The sequence below is a fragment of the Pinus tabuliformis genome, chromosome X (genome assembly GCF_031772625.1).
Source record: "Pinus tabuliformis cultivar Carrire ecotype Pingquan chromosome X, CPIR1, whole genome shotgun sequence".
NCBI classification, from domain to species: Eukaryota; Viridiplantae; Streptophyta; class Pinopsida; order Pinales; family Pinaceae; genus Pinus; species Pinus tabuliformis.
This window is the reverse complement of record NC_142308.1, coordinates 1,075,913,321-1,075,928,224: the sequence shown is the minus strand read 5'-3', so window position 1 is coordinate 1,075,928,224 and position 14,904 is coordinate 1,075,913,321. Positions and strand designations below refer to the sequence as shown.

The window sequence follows — 14,904 nt, the reverse complement described above, 5'->3', positions numbered from 1 at the left end:
AAAAAAAAATAAAAATAAAAAAATATTTAAAAACTAAAAAATCAAATAAAATAACCAAAAAATCACACAATAAAACAAAATAATAAAAAATCACATAAAAACATTAAAAATAAAAGAAACACACCTTAAACAAAAACATAAAACACAAATCACATAATAAAATACAATTAAAAAAACCTTCTGGCAAATAAATAAAACCATGACCCATGTTGTGAGTTAAAAACGATATGCATAAAACATAACAAAAACCCACGATGCATATAATATGATGAATAAAACAAAGGGTAGAGAATAGTATTATTCAACACCAAGTTTTATGCATTCACCAGGTTTCCAATCCAGTTGTTTGGCCTTCGGCTTGGAATCAACCTGTAAAAACCAAAACAAAACACGCGAATGAAGAAACATTTTATGCATATGTCGTTGAGCTTTCAGCATTGGTGCGGTGATGCCATTGATTTTTAGAATGGCGGTCAAATTAGTTGCACAGATTCGTTTTTCATGGAAAAAAAACAAGTTCTAATTGAAATGAAAATCCTTGTGGCAACAAAATTAACTTGACGTGTGTGATGCAGATCTTGCAAAGTTAAATTTTCAGGCGGAAATTTCGTAGCTTGGTTCGCTGGCACTTGTCATTTTGTTAAATCAATAATAATTTAAATTCTAAAGCCGATAGGCTTTTTTTGAAAGAGACTTTTGTCATTTTTTTCATTCTAAGGTTGACACATGGTCCACATTCCGCGGGCATATAGTGGGTAAATTGTTTATTCTCAGCGATTCTCGAAAACTTCTCGCAAAACCTCAACGAAAAACTGTTATGCCAACGCCTTTCTCTATAATGATGGCAGTCTCGAATCTTCACCCATTACATGAAGCCGACAGAAATATCCGCAAATTTTACAGATTCCTGTAATCCGTGAACAAAACGTTACAAATTGCCGCAAATTTGTTACAGATTCCTGTAATCCGTGAACAAAACGTTATAAATCACAGAGAAGGCAGTTTAAAGTCAGCAGCGATGGGGTTTCGAGACACCACCTTCCTTTATTTAGGCGAAATGCATGAACTAGAGTGATTTTTATTTAATAATTGGACGAGGAACAGGCGCTTTCTTTCAGTGCAAGAAGCTTCCGCCAGAGACGTCTTCCTCCCTTCACTTGCTTCGGGCTTCCACTTCAAAGTTCTTTCCAAGGTAAATATCGTTATACTCAGCTCTGTAATTTTCTGAACTTTATCTCAATTTTACCATCAAATTTTGCCCCTTCTGTAAGATTTTTGAGATACACAGATAGATCTAGATCTACAAAACAATAACAAGCTTGCAAGAGAAGGAAGGAAGCGAGCAAGAATTGAGAAAAGAATGAAAGTTGAATTCTACAATATTAGTTTTGGAATAAATACATAAAAGCAACTAAGTTAAGCTTAGTTGTACATGCAATCACTAAAGCTAACTAAAGCTAAGTATGCTTTATCTTATGTTAATGTGTACATGTGCCACATGCAAGCAATAAGTTAACTGGAGCTAATCTAGGTGCATGTACACCAACACAGCTAGTCTAAGTGCATGTATACCAACAACTGGAGCTAATCTAGGTGCATGTACACCAACACCCCCCCTTAAGCATAACTTAGGTGAGTGTGATGCAAAATGAATGAGTCCCGGCAACTCGGCCATTTTAGGTACCCATATACAATGCATAAAAAAAAGGAGGAAAGAAGGAAAACCCAGTGGGAAGAAAACCCCCCCTCAAAATATAATGCAAAAGTAGAGAAAATACAACTGCTAGGCAGTCGTGTCCTTCACCCCGAGTCGATCTCGCAAGAAGTGAAACTTCTGCTCAGTGAAACTCTTGGTGAAGATGTCAGCAATCTGCTCGGAAAAACATTGAGAGATTCCGGCAGCTCTCCTAACTCGGCGAAGAAATCTTCATCGTGGTGGTGGGCATCAGTTAAGAGATTATTTATCGCCGCCTGTTCTCGAATCCAAAGGAGTGCCGAGAAGCCATCATCCAGGGCAGCAGGGAGGCGGTGCTCGGGGCCCAGGCGGTAGTCCGGGGCGACCACGATGGCGTTGAGCGAGGCCGCGAGCCGTAGGCAGTTGTTGTGGAAATTGGGCCACGTTCGTGAGCCGATGCAGAAACCCCCGCCATGGAAGTAGACGAAGATGGGGAGCTTCGTGGTGGAGGCAGAGGCGGAGATAGGGATGTAGAGGCGGAGCTCAAGCCCCAGGGAAAAGTCGAACACCAGATCTTTTGACAGCACCCGACCGTCGTCTTCGAAGGGAGTTACGAAGGCTGGGTTCTGCGATCGTACTATGGTTCCGTTGCTATACACCTGCAAGACTCCTCTGCAGTCGTCTACGACCGTGGCCTCCATGGCTGGCGATGCAAAATAGGAATATACGGCTTCGCGTCTGGATGGAAGCAGCCCTGTCTGGGTGTTTTTGCTCTCAGGGACGCCGGAATTCTTGGGCATTTGATCTGAATTCTCCTTCTCGGATGTAATAACTTTTTCTGCTTGTCTGGTAGATCCTGCGAGCGCGTTTCTATCGGCGCAGGTGGGGACGCCGTTGAACTGATTGTAGGAACACATCACGCTGGCCACATTGCCATCCAGCACACAGCTCTTAAATGTCGGGTCGTATGTGTCCTTCAGATCTTGTTGCGTCACGATGGCATTGAACGTGTAACGCTCGACCCCATGCAAGTTGTCCACGTCATAGGCCGTGTAATGTTTGCAGCAGGCCGCCACCTCCAACTGGTTAGGGTCACCACCGTCGGTTTCTTGGAGACCTTGGACGTAGTTGGTGGCGTACAGGCTGGCGACATGCGGGTCCTCTGGTTCTAAGATAAAGCTTTCACGACGATTTCTATAGATTGCGATCGAATCGTTTATCATTCTAAGCATTTCATCCTGTTTTCCAAACAATTCTTCCAATTTTTTCCATACTTCATTTGGAGTTGAACATGATTCAACATGAAATAGCAGTTCCAGAGAAATAGAAAAACATAGGATGTCGAAGGCCTCGTCCATGCGATTGAAATATCTTGTTTTCTCCATTGCTGATGTTGGTTCAACTTCCGTTCCCATGGTTATTCGAAATAAGCCTCTACTTCTGAGATGAAGTTGAATCTTTGGCTTCCATTCAAAATAATTATATGGAGTGAGAATTGCCGATTGTGGAAACTCCAATTTAGACTCCATTCTTTGTTGTTGCTTCAATCTTTTGAACCTGCAAATAAAATTGCTTGTGCACTGATTACAAATCCCTGTGCTCCGATACCATGTAAGATTTTTGAGATACACAGATAGATCTAGATCTGTAAAACAATAAACAAGCTTGCAAGAGAAGGAAGGAAGCGAGCAAGAATTGAGGAAAGAATGAAAGTTGAATTCTACAATATTAGTTTTGGAATAAATACATAAAAGCAACTAAGTTAAGCTTAGTTGTACATGCAATCACTAAAGCTAACTAAAGCTAAGTATGCTTTATCTTATGTTAATGTGTACATGTGCCACATGCAAGCAATAAGTTAACTAGAGCTAATCTAGGTGCATGTACACCAACACAGCTAGTCTAAGTGCATGTATACCAACAACTGGAGCTAATCTAGGTGCATGTACACCAACACCTTCACATTCCTACACTGTTTTCCTTTCAGCGGCAAACCCTAAATCATGCATCTGCTTCTGCTAGTCTTTTGAAATTACTGTTATTTCTTTTAAATGAATCTATGAAACCAGCACGTACAACGCCTTGCAAACCAGCTATTTAGTGCTGGATAATTCCAGTTGCCTACACTTGTGTAGAGCAACTCCACCGTTTCAACCAAGTGAAATTCCTGTTGTAATTGAAGTGTATCACAACTCAGGAAGTACTAGGATGAATCTCAACTAATGCCTCCAGCAAATAATTATTATTTCTCATAGTGTCTAAACTAGTCTAGAAAAGCACAAGAATTTTCCTGAATGTGGGCTAGAAGTAAGCTTCCCCTAAGAGAGAATAATAAAATGGTGCATGGACATACTCCCATAAGGGATTTGCAATTTGTTTCGGCCTTTTCATTTGCTCTAACAAATCCAAATGTCATAGTAATAAGACTTGCAATCACATAAGAGTGTGAGATTCCTCTGAAATGTGTCATGAGACTATATCTAGGAAGTTTTAACTTTTAACCCAATCTAGGTGCAAGATAATATGATACAACTACATCTACATTTGCACATAAGACTTTCCACAATGATCCCCACACTCATCCAGAAATGCTACCACTGTTTTGTAGTGCAAAAGCATAAAGTCACGTTTGTGTTGAGCAATGAGCAGCATGGGGCTATATGCCACTCAACTCACTTGAGGGTGGGAAGGCCGGCTTTCTCTTCGGATAACACAACAAAAATTTTTCAATTGACATGAACATTATCCAATCAATACCCCATCTAAATTGAATTCATTTTCTGAAATCCCCATCCCATCCTGTTGCTGCACAATTACATAGCCAGAAAGATATATTTGTTAGCAAGAAAGTGAATAGGACATAACATAGACCTAGATTGTTTAAATGATAAAACCATCAATCACCAGCAGAAGCATCAGCAACATACTCTTCTTGTTTTTAGCATGTACCATATTCATTCACAACAAGGTCATTGAAAATATTCTTACAACACAATTCATTCTGATAAGTGAAAAAATGTATGCATGTTATAATTGTAGCCGCACAAATTAGGAGGTGCGCATACAAAAATGTATGTTGGTGCATAATTTTGTTCCCAATAAACTTCAATTTACTGTTTTCACAAAAGAAAACAGCCTGCGCCAATGCATTCCCCTAGTATGTATGAAGTACCATGCATATAAATTAATGTGAATGGAACAAGCAAAGTCATGCAATGCAATAATGGGGTGTTTTCCTTTAGAATCTTAGACCAAAACTACTGTGCAATTTTGTTTTTCCATGCTTATATATGACATACATGTTCTAAACTTTCGTTGGTCATATATTAAAAAATAATGTTCATAGTACTGCTTCACACACAATATGTATGCAAGAAAATGAATAGGACAGAAAATAGACCTAGATTGTTTAAATGATAAAAGTGCACATGCTCAAAGAAGTTCAGCACCATGGTCTTAAATTGCAAGAAGTGATGCAACTTGAGCAATGATTTGAAACTAAAGGGAAAATAATATTGAGGAATACAGACCTGTTTAAAGAGGAGATTCATGAGATCTTCTGAAGGAAAATGGTCAGAAAGTGTGTCACACTCAATTTTTGGAGTCAATCCAAAATCTGATGCACTTTTGTCCTTAAGCCTCAGCCCGCTATCAATTCCTAAAAGTTCACCCTGACTTTGAGCATAACTGAGCATCCCAGGATATCCAGCGTTTTGTACCAACATGCTTGAAAGATTTGGTCCTTTCCCAACAAATCCAAAACTCCTAACCTGTCCTAGATCTTGCACAATAGGAACATTCAAGCCCTGGGTTCTATGAGAAGCTTGGCCATGACATGGGCTCAAGATAACAGTAGCTGTTTGACTTAAATCTTGATTCATAGACACATTTTGCATTTGCCAACCTTGCCTACCACTCTGGCTTAAATTATGACCAATACCACTTGATGTGCCAAAACTTATTCCAGAACTGCTTAGAGTTGGAGAACCAACTATGTCACTTATGCCACCCAACCTTTTAATTCCTGAAATGTTCATTCCACCTTCAATATCAGATGTTGTTAAAGGGGAAGATAAACAAACAGTACTGGAAATGAAATAATCATTTCCTTGGAGAATGTGCACATTCTGGCTCTTATAGTCTACAGTTGACATCCATCCAATTCCTTCTGGTACATTAGATTTAGTTGCACCCAGGCCATATGCTGGCATTGGCATACGGTTTAATTGCCCTGAACTAGGAGCACCAATAATATTATTGCCAAGACTGCTATTTCCATTGGCTAGAGAAGATAAAGTAGCCCTCCCCCTAATTTCATTTGGAAGGACTTGTGGCCCAACAATATTGGTAGATGGCAAATTCAGGACTTGTCCACTCTGAAGCTGAGAACCTTGAAGTTGTCCGCCAGGTTGCTGTTGTGCTGCAGATCTCTGCAGGTGTTGTTGTTGTTGGTTTATTTGATGTTGCTGTATCAATTGCATCACCATCGCATTGTTTTGAGGATTAGATGCTCCATTTTTGTTTATGCCACAATCCGCACTACCAACTTCTGCACCTGTATTGTGTTGTTGTTGCAGCATAGAAAATCCTGCAGATGTATCATTGGTCGGTAAACCCAAATTTCCAAAGGAAGGAATATGTTGCTGTGGCTGGCAAAATTGCTTCAGCTCTATGCTTCTCGGGAGTCCCTGAAGTAAATTTCCCTGACTGTTCATCAATGGTTGCCCAAATTTCCCTCTATTTAAAGGATTAGAGTTTACACCATGAAATGCTGCTTGTAAAAGCAGTGTCCGATCAATGTTTGGCAGGCCCAACCCATTGTTTGGATTCACTTGTCCAAGAAGTTCAGCTGGTAATGTCACCAGTGCTTGAGGTGATATTTGACCTGATGCCGCAAGCCTTTGAAGATCCAGCCTTCCAAGTAAACCCATAGGTCCAACACCTGCTTCTGTAGTTCCCCCAAAAGAAGAGTTCATTCCACTTTGCTGTTGTGCCACTCCACTTAACCTTTTCAGATATAGCCTATATTTCTGAGCAGTGAAATAATAAGACCAATTAAAAAGTTACATTGTTCTCAGTTGTAAATTCTAATAATATCACAACAACACTGACAAAAGCAAATATATTAAATATAGAGTAAATTCAGTTGAATGACGAATCCTTTCCCCTATCTCCTCTCTTAATTTTAACTCTCCAATAAATACATACAACTCAGTTATGAACAAGAACCCAATAATAGGCACAACGTAATTGTGATGAAATAGAAAGGATCTAGCATAAACTCTAATAGCAGAGTTTGTGGAAGCTATAGTTCCGCACAATGTGACAACCCCATAAAAAAAGAAAGAATTGCTGAAAGGTTCAACATCAGGTCAAATGAGTTCAATGAAGCCAATTACATCTAAAAAAGACATGCCCACTTCCATCTGAAACAGAGAGAAATAGGCATATAAGACAGCCACAAAATATTTCAATCATGTTAATCTAAGATGAATTAGATAGGGAACCAAGGAGTCAAGGCATGAAGGTAGGTCATATAAGAAATATTGAAGACTACATAAATTTTAGACAAAGCCATAATCAGCAGCAACATGACAGGCAAATATTTAAATGAGAAAAATGAAGCTGCAATTACTAGTAACATAATCAAGGAAAACTGCCTACGGGGCATAAAACAGTCATCAATAGGTTGCACTATTAAGAAACTCCTTGTGTGAAGGTCACCACTACAAAACCTTGTGGTTCTGCTAACAGATACAATTAAATTAAAAAAAATAATTAAAAAAAGAAAAAAAAACTATAGCTAATAGCATCAGCATAATATCAAAACAATTGCAAGAAGAAATCCGACAATTTCACAAAAGCATGAAACCAAGGATGAAAAATCAGTATCAAACACTAGTGACTAACCTTAAATTCTTCTTCTGCTATAGTCTTTTGAAATTATTTTTCTTTCTTTTAAATAAATCCATGGAAACATAGGTTGCTTAAATTTTTACTCGCGCCGGATGTCTCTGCGTCTGAAGATTAACCTATCTTCTAAATTTGAGTTAAATGCCCTCTTCCTTTTGCTTAGTTTTTTAAGCATGCCAGATATCTCTGCGTCTCAGAGGGTTAACCTGTTTCTTCTAAATTTAAATTTGAAGACCTCTCATTCAATCAAGATAGCTTTAAGTTTTCTTTAAAATAAAAAATGATTTTAACCTAAATTTACAAAAATCACCATATTCTGCCTGATCTGCCTGATCATTGCTGATATTGCCTCCAGTTTACATTTAAGTTCATACTAACTCCAATGGCTGTTATAGCCGGTAATTAAGCTACACAAATTAAGCGGTTCAATACAAATGCTGTTATGGGAATTGAGGTTGATTTGAAACTGTTAGAATCTTTTGCAGATACTCAATTTCATGACAGTGGCTTGGATTGAAATTCTCAAATTCTCTTCCTTTTTTGGTTCAAGCATGTCAGTGTTTTTAAATACATGTGAATGAATCTGGACCCCAAGAAATACATGTTGAGTCAGAAAGTCTTGTGGTTTTCTTTATGTTCTTCTGCGTTTACATGCTGCTCTGTTATCTTTTTCTATTCCAGTATAAAGGACTTACATTCCCAGTCTGTTTTGTCTCCTATATCTTTTACTCTATTTCAGATTTAATAACCTGTACAATATCAATAGCAACTCAGAAGGTGGGCTGGCAGGCAGTGTAGGCTCCATATATTACAGAGGTTCTATCAACCTATATTGTGAGCTATTTGGTGCATTATACTTGTCTACTATCAGAAAACAGTAACTGGATTCCTATTATGTAACATGGAGCTGGCATTTTGTTTCTTTTGGTTCAAAAGTTTCAAATTCAACTTGCCATAAGATCTTATCTAATTATTTATTAACCTACATGTTTGAAACTACCATACCCACTATTAAATCCCCTAAAGTTGAACGCAATTTCTGTCGCTTCTTTGTTGATTTTGCTAGGTGTTTGATTCAAGAGAACATATTTTGAACCTGAGAATTAATTATGAATGAATGAAACGTCTCTACATTGATAAGGATGATTGAATGCCAATGCAAATATATATTACCTTTCTTTGGGATATCAAGTCCTGCTTTAGCACTATTGTGAACAGATGGCAGAGTGCAAGGAAACCATCTGATGCTTTCCAAAGTTGGACTTTTGCACCAACATTTGTGTATGCATTTCAACTTCCAGGGCTATTGTCCCTCGCTCTCTTGATTTAAGATTAGCCAATACAAAGACGTTCTGGAAGAGATGCAACACTCAACCAGGCAAGAATATATTGCGTCTCTCAGGAGGTACATGGTTTTCTTAATGTATTTTATTTATTTAAAACATGTGTATATATTGTCCCATATATTTTGGATATTTTCGATGAGAAAATTTTCATTAATCCACTGAGTTTCACATTTTTTTTTAAGAAGTCATAGGCAGTTGCTTTGATTAATTTTGGAAAAATAGTAGTGGCTTTTCAAGGGGCGCATCAAAATATCCACTGAGTTTCACATTTTTTTTAAGAAGTAATAAGCAATTGCTTTGATTAATTTTGCAGAAATAGTAGTGGCTTTTCAAGGGGTGCATCAAAATATCAGGGAGTAAATAGGTATGCATTTAATTTGATGAAAATTTTTGGATTATTGTGTGAACTTATAATCACTAAAGCTTCACTCAATGACATATCAAAGAAATCACATAAAATAAACTGCGCCTTTATATTTCAAACTGAAAGTCATTCTTTTATTTTTCCTCTTAGTGTTAAGAGAAGCTATTCCATGGTATAAGTTGAAGTCTATAAAACAATGAAATCTGCCGATTACAAAGGCAGACATCACATGTCCAGCCAAATACTAGCTGCGATTTCCTCTGCAAAATACCTTCGAAGCTGAGACATACAGAGTCGGCTCCGAAGGCGGTGGCGGGCGGAGAAAACTGTGAACAAATCTCCGAATGCGACGCTTTGTTTTCTTTAAAGAAGACACAAGCCTCTGGACATACGAAGTCGATTTCCTCGCTCGCACTTGGCTAACTTCAAAATCTCTAGCCTGTGCTTTGCGATTCCAATCCCCATGCTCTGCAAGAATTAATAGTTGAAAGACGCAATATCCTCCGTTTCCAGCTCGTTTTGGGCAAACAAGAGGCCATAATCGTAGACCAGAAAAGGTTCCAGGTCCGATTCCGAGAGCCAGCCGAGAACTGGAGATTGGTCTTTTTTTTCCTAGGTGGCTATGATCAAGAAGAGAAAGCCACGAGAGCTTATGATATGGAAGCTCTCAATTACTGGGGACTTAGAACAACTACAAACTTTCGTGTATGACTGCTGATGATATGGCAACTCTCAAATACTGGGGACCTTGAACAATTACAAACTTTCCTATATGATTTTATGTTAATACTGGATTCAACATAATTGTAAAATAATTAATATTTTTGTAGCTCTAATATATCATACACCATAAAATTTGCCATGTTTAATGTGCTTCGGCCATCCTGTGCATCAAGATATGTATAACAGAGATTCTTGAGGGATTTTAAGTGCCTTAAAGAGTCTCTACCTTTTTTAAATTGTTTTTTAGTAGTTGTACGTTTGAATGAAAACAATGTGTTTTTATGTTCTGCTCTCTTAATTCCCTTGGTGTTTCCTTTTAAGCATAATTATTGAGAAAACCGTATAAACTAGTTAGTAAGCCTTATGAAAAGTAACAAGGCTGATCAATAGAAGCCCGCTTGGTCATATATGAGAGTTGCATTACCCAAATTGAATTTGAAGTTTGCTTGATGCAATATCTATAGGAGTCATGAGTTTTGTCATTTAGTAAATTACTCTAAGTAAGAAGAGTTACAATTGTGGAAGCATATGTTTGCGTAAAAGTTAACCAATACCCAAATTGAAAATACAATTGAGATTTTAATTAATATATATATGAATAAAATATTTTAGACTGTATATCTTATATGGTTTCCAACATTCATTAATTTCTATTTTTAATATTTTTTACAAAAATACTTGTACTTTTTAATATATATATATATATATTAATTAATAAAATATTTTAGAAATTCAACAATTCTAACTTCATAAGTCTATCGGCCTCTCTTTGTACCTTTTAGGACAATTGCTAGTAAATAATTTTTTTTCCTACATCCGATTTCCATTTTGTTGCGGCCATGATCAGATCTCCTTGATCTACAGGAGGAAGATCCACCAAGATATGATCTCCCTGATCTACAGGAGGCATGGAGTGTTGTTTACGCTTGATGAATCCTTCAACAATGTTGGCAATAAAGACGAGTTTGTGATGCAGATCAGAAGTGAATGGGAGGTTAAGGTCGCTCTCAGCAGATCGAACAACATTTTTAGCTTATCATCACCTCTAGCAGAAATACACAAGGATCGGAGTATTCATAAGATGCCATTGAACTGTGTTTTTAATGATCCTTTCTTGTCCAACGCGGTGGATTTTTGCACGGTAAATGATCTTATGTGGCTTTTTATTTTGGGATTTTGTGTGGTTGGACGAAAAATTAAGCAGAAAGAGTCAGATTTTCGAGTTCTCGTCCAGAAGATATTTTAGTGTTCTTTATTTCCAATGAATTTTAAAAACTTAAGCTGATAGAAAGAAAAGATTTGAATGCCAAGGCTGTGTGTTGTTAATGAATCCCAAGGTTGAAAGAATAAAAGATTTAAAGGCTGACAGGTTTGATGGTCGAACACTTCTAGACTTCATTCGAGAGCCAAACTGTGATTTCATTCCGTCAAAACACCTTCAACCTATACCGTGGAAGGTATTGAACTCCAACAACGCTTCCTCCATCATTCTTCAACGTTGGACAAACCACGTATTTTCTCATGCTTTAATATTTCACACATTTTGTTTATTTCACACGTTTTGACTTTTCATTTTTAAACATGGAATTTTTTTATATTTTTTTAATTGCCTCATGTATGTATTGTTTTGATGTTATGTTGTTTTTTATGGATTCATATTTTGATGTCAATTTGCTTTAACGTTGTTTCTTTTAATGTTTTTATAATATATGTTATGTTTTGTTTTGTTTTTACGTTATGTTTTGTTTTGATATTATGTTGTTTTTATGGATTCATATTTTGATGTCAATTTGCTTTAACGTTGTTTCTTTTAATGTTTTTATAATATATGTTATGTTTTGTTTTTACGTTATGTTTTATAATAGAGGGTTTGATTTTTAATATTATTTGTTTATAAATTTTCTTTTTGTTGTTAATGTATATATTTATGTTGTGAATTTATTTTAATGTGTTTTAATGTTTTATAATGTTATGTGTTTTTCAAAATGTTTTTTTGTATGTTCTAATTTTGATGTTATGTTTATGATATGCTATGTTTGTGATTAGTGTGTTTAATGTTTTGATGGTATATTTCATTTTTTAATTTTGCAAATATTTTTTTAGTTTTATTGTTTTTAAGAAAATTGCCATGGAAAATTGTTGAAAAAAATTTCGACTTTTTTTTAATGTGAAATTCATTGCGTGATTGAAGCAAATTGAAAAAAAATTGTTGTGATGATCCACTTAAACACACCCGTCAAAGCAGGAAACAAAGAAAAACATAAAACACGAGACAAAAATCAATTGAATAAAGGTGCAATAAACTCACCTTAAATAAACTTAATTGCAAATCGAATTTTGTTAAGGTTGAGTTTTTACATTGTTGAAATCATGCTTAAAATTTATCATTGGATTTGTCTAATGTTATGTTTAGCATGATGCAAGGAAAAAGAAGAACTTTAAAGGCACTTTATCTGCAGGATCGATTGATGAATTTTTTATCGAAGATTGTTTTGCGGGAATCATTAAGCATTCACAAATAATATTTCTTTATCTTTATGAAATGCTATGATTCAAACATAAATGGAGGATATTGTTTACCTGTGCATACCGTCATTCTTTTTAGAGATTGGATTTATTATCGGAATTGTGAAATTGGACTAACCATTTCAAACAAAGACACATTGTGAACCTATTAATTATGCAATTTTTTTGTATGTACCTAAAGAAATTGATAACTTCTCTTTGAACACACTTACATTTTATTGCCATATTAATGCCATGTTTGTTTTCAGGTTCTAGGACAATCGAAGAATTAAAGGAGGCCAATTTGTGCATGATTGGTTTTCTATGACCAATTTCAAGAAACATGAGCCAATTAAATCCATTTCTATTATTAATAAATGCCATCATTTTTTCCTCTCCAAAATCACAAGCTATTCAAGCATTTTTGCTAAGCATCGTCATCACCATTTTCCTTGCAAGTGTTGCATGTTTTCCACTTACATTTTCCATTCACATTTTCCATAATTTCCATTCATTAACCCATTAATAGACATTTATCTCGCTTACATGCTGATTTGTCCTTTTGCTTCTCGTTCACTTGTTTACCCTCTTGTCATTTTCCTTTCCGTTAAATATATCCTGCTTGATGCAAATTTTCATCTATAGTCCTTTGATCTAGGAGGATTTTGTCAGATCAATTACATAGGTTCAATTTCGTCGTCAGCATTCCATGTCTGGTGTCTTCAGCTTTGATAGTGATGTTTATGGTTTAGGTTGTTTGGTGATGTTAATGGTTTTCATGGTGTTTGAAGGATAGGGTTTTGTACCTGATTGTCGATTCATGTTCGTCGTTAGTTCCGCCAGGGTTTGCTTGTCAAGTTTTGGTCCATGGTTATTGTCATATGGGTTTGATGTCACTTTGTGAAAATTGGTTGTAAATGGGTTTTTATGATGTAAAAACTAAAACCTAAACCTAAGTCCTAGCCCTAAAAAGCTATGGTACAAAATAAATACAAACCCAAACCATACCTAAACCAAACTTTAAAATTAAATGCATTTAAAAGGCATTAACCCTACGTGTTAGACCCATTCGGGCCATGATACATAAAAAAACCTATGTAATAAACATAAATACATTAATCCTAAGTCTAAAAACCCTAAAACCTAACCTCTCGGACCATATAAAAACCATACATTACAAAGCTATGTATTAAACATAACCTTGGACCTTGTAAATACATTGCATAACATAAAAAAATTGCAAAAATCATAAAATATTCCTAACCGTCGGGCTTGGAGATCGTAGTGGGACCATAACGTGTAAACACCGCATAGTCACCACAGTTAGACCACGGCGGAAATGTCAGGATCACTGTTGGGTAACTGTAACAACATCGGTAGTCATGTGAGTGGTGGAGATAGTCGCCACAGTGTCAGAGGTTACAATAACCACAACGCAGAAACTGCGGAGTAAACCTCGGCATATGAATAGGGCAGTAAACGGTCAATAGTTTAGTCACCAGAACTGTTGGAGTTAGACCACCAGATGGCAGTTTATGGTTAGACCGCCCTGATCACATGGGCATGGTCAAGGCCTGCGCGCCGTTACCTGACCGCCAGTGGGCTAATTATAACCTATGGTGTATTTTTGGGTTTTGTTATGCTGTTGCACTATTTTTAATTAAAAACCACCATGTGACTAGCTACCAAGGTGGCCCTTTGTGGTTAGACCGAGGGATATGAACCCTATCTTTAGCATTCATGCCAATCTTGGCTAAGAGACCTCGAATGTACCTAAAAACATACAAATACACCATTTTGTTGATAAAGAGGACATTAGTGGTTTTGAAGCTTTGTGTGCAGATTCTGGAGGTTATAGGCAGTTTTTGTTTTCAGTGTAATAGGAGTGTCGGGAATTAGAATTGGGAACTGGGATAGGCGTTGGAAAGATAATTCAGAGATATTTCTTGTGATAGTGACCAGAAGTGCCTGTGTGCATGATCAGTCTGGTCAATTTGCTGTGTAATCGACCTCCTCGGATTCAATCCTAATAAAGCGGTCGCCCATCTTGAAAGCAGACCCAGAGACGTAGTCCATTAGGGACGAACTCTGTAATCAATCTTGCTGTCTGGTATTGCTGTGTTTTTTCCGCTTTTCACTTTTGTTTTACATCTTGCTTATTTTTATCATCTGTCATAAAGTCTTTCTTCTCAAGCAGTTTTCACGGTTTAAGCACTTAAAGTTAACATTCAATTCACTAATGGAATCAATAAATTCTACATCAGTTTGATATATGATCATTTCAGATCATCCTTCCAAATTAATCATTTAATACTTGCATTAGATGATGGGGGATTCATAATGCCTCCCTTCTAACAAGTCTTGGCCTATCGACATCA

At 36.6% G+C, this 14,904-nt stretch overlaps 1 protein-coding gene across 1 annotated transcript; it reads right to left on the bottom strand.

Annotated features, from left to right (window-relative positions):
- Positions 1-297: 297 nt before the first annotated feature.
- Positions 298-12,617, bottom strand: LOC149143552 (uncharacterized). Its single transcript, XM_089451874.1, has 7 exons — positions 12,602-12,617; positions 9,570-9,766; positions 5,206-6,705; positions 4,433-4,480; positions 1,885-2,913; positions 870-959; positions 298-369 (listed from the first exon to the last, which is right to left on the bottom strand). Exons 1-7 carry the CDS (start codon positions 12,615-12,617, stop codon positions 298-300), a joined length of 2,952 nt encoding a protein of 983 aa, XP_089308000.1.
- Between the last annotated feature and the right edge of the window lie 2,287 nt (positions 12,618-14,904).

What these genes read in the sequence shown, in the direction of transcription:
- LOC149143552 (XM_089451874.1), bottom strand. An exon ending in ATGAATTCAATTTAGATGGG is followed by an intron (nt 2,914 to 4,432) that starts GTATTGATTGGA and finishes TTTGGAAAACAG; the next exon opens with GATGAAATGCTTAGAATGAT. An exon ending in AGCTGCCGGAATCTCTCAAT is followed by an intron (nt 960 to 1,884) that starts GTTTTTCCGAGC and finishes CACGGATTACAG; the next exon opens with GAATCTGTAACAAATTTGCG.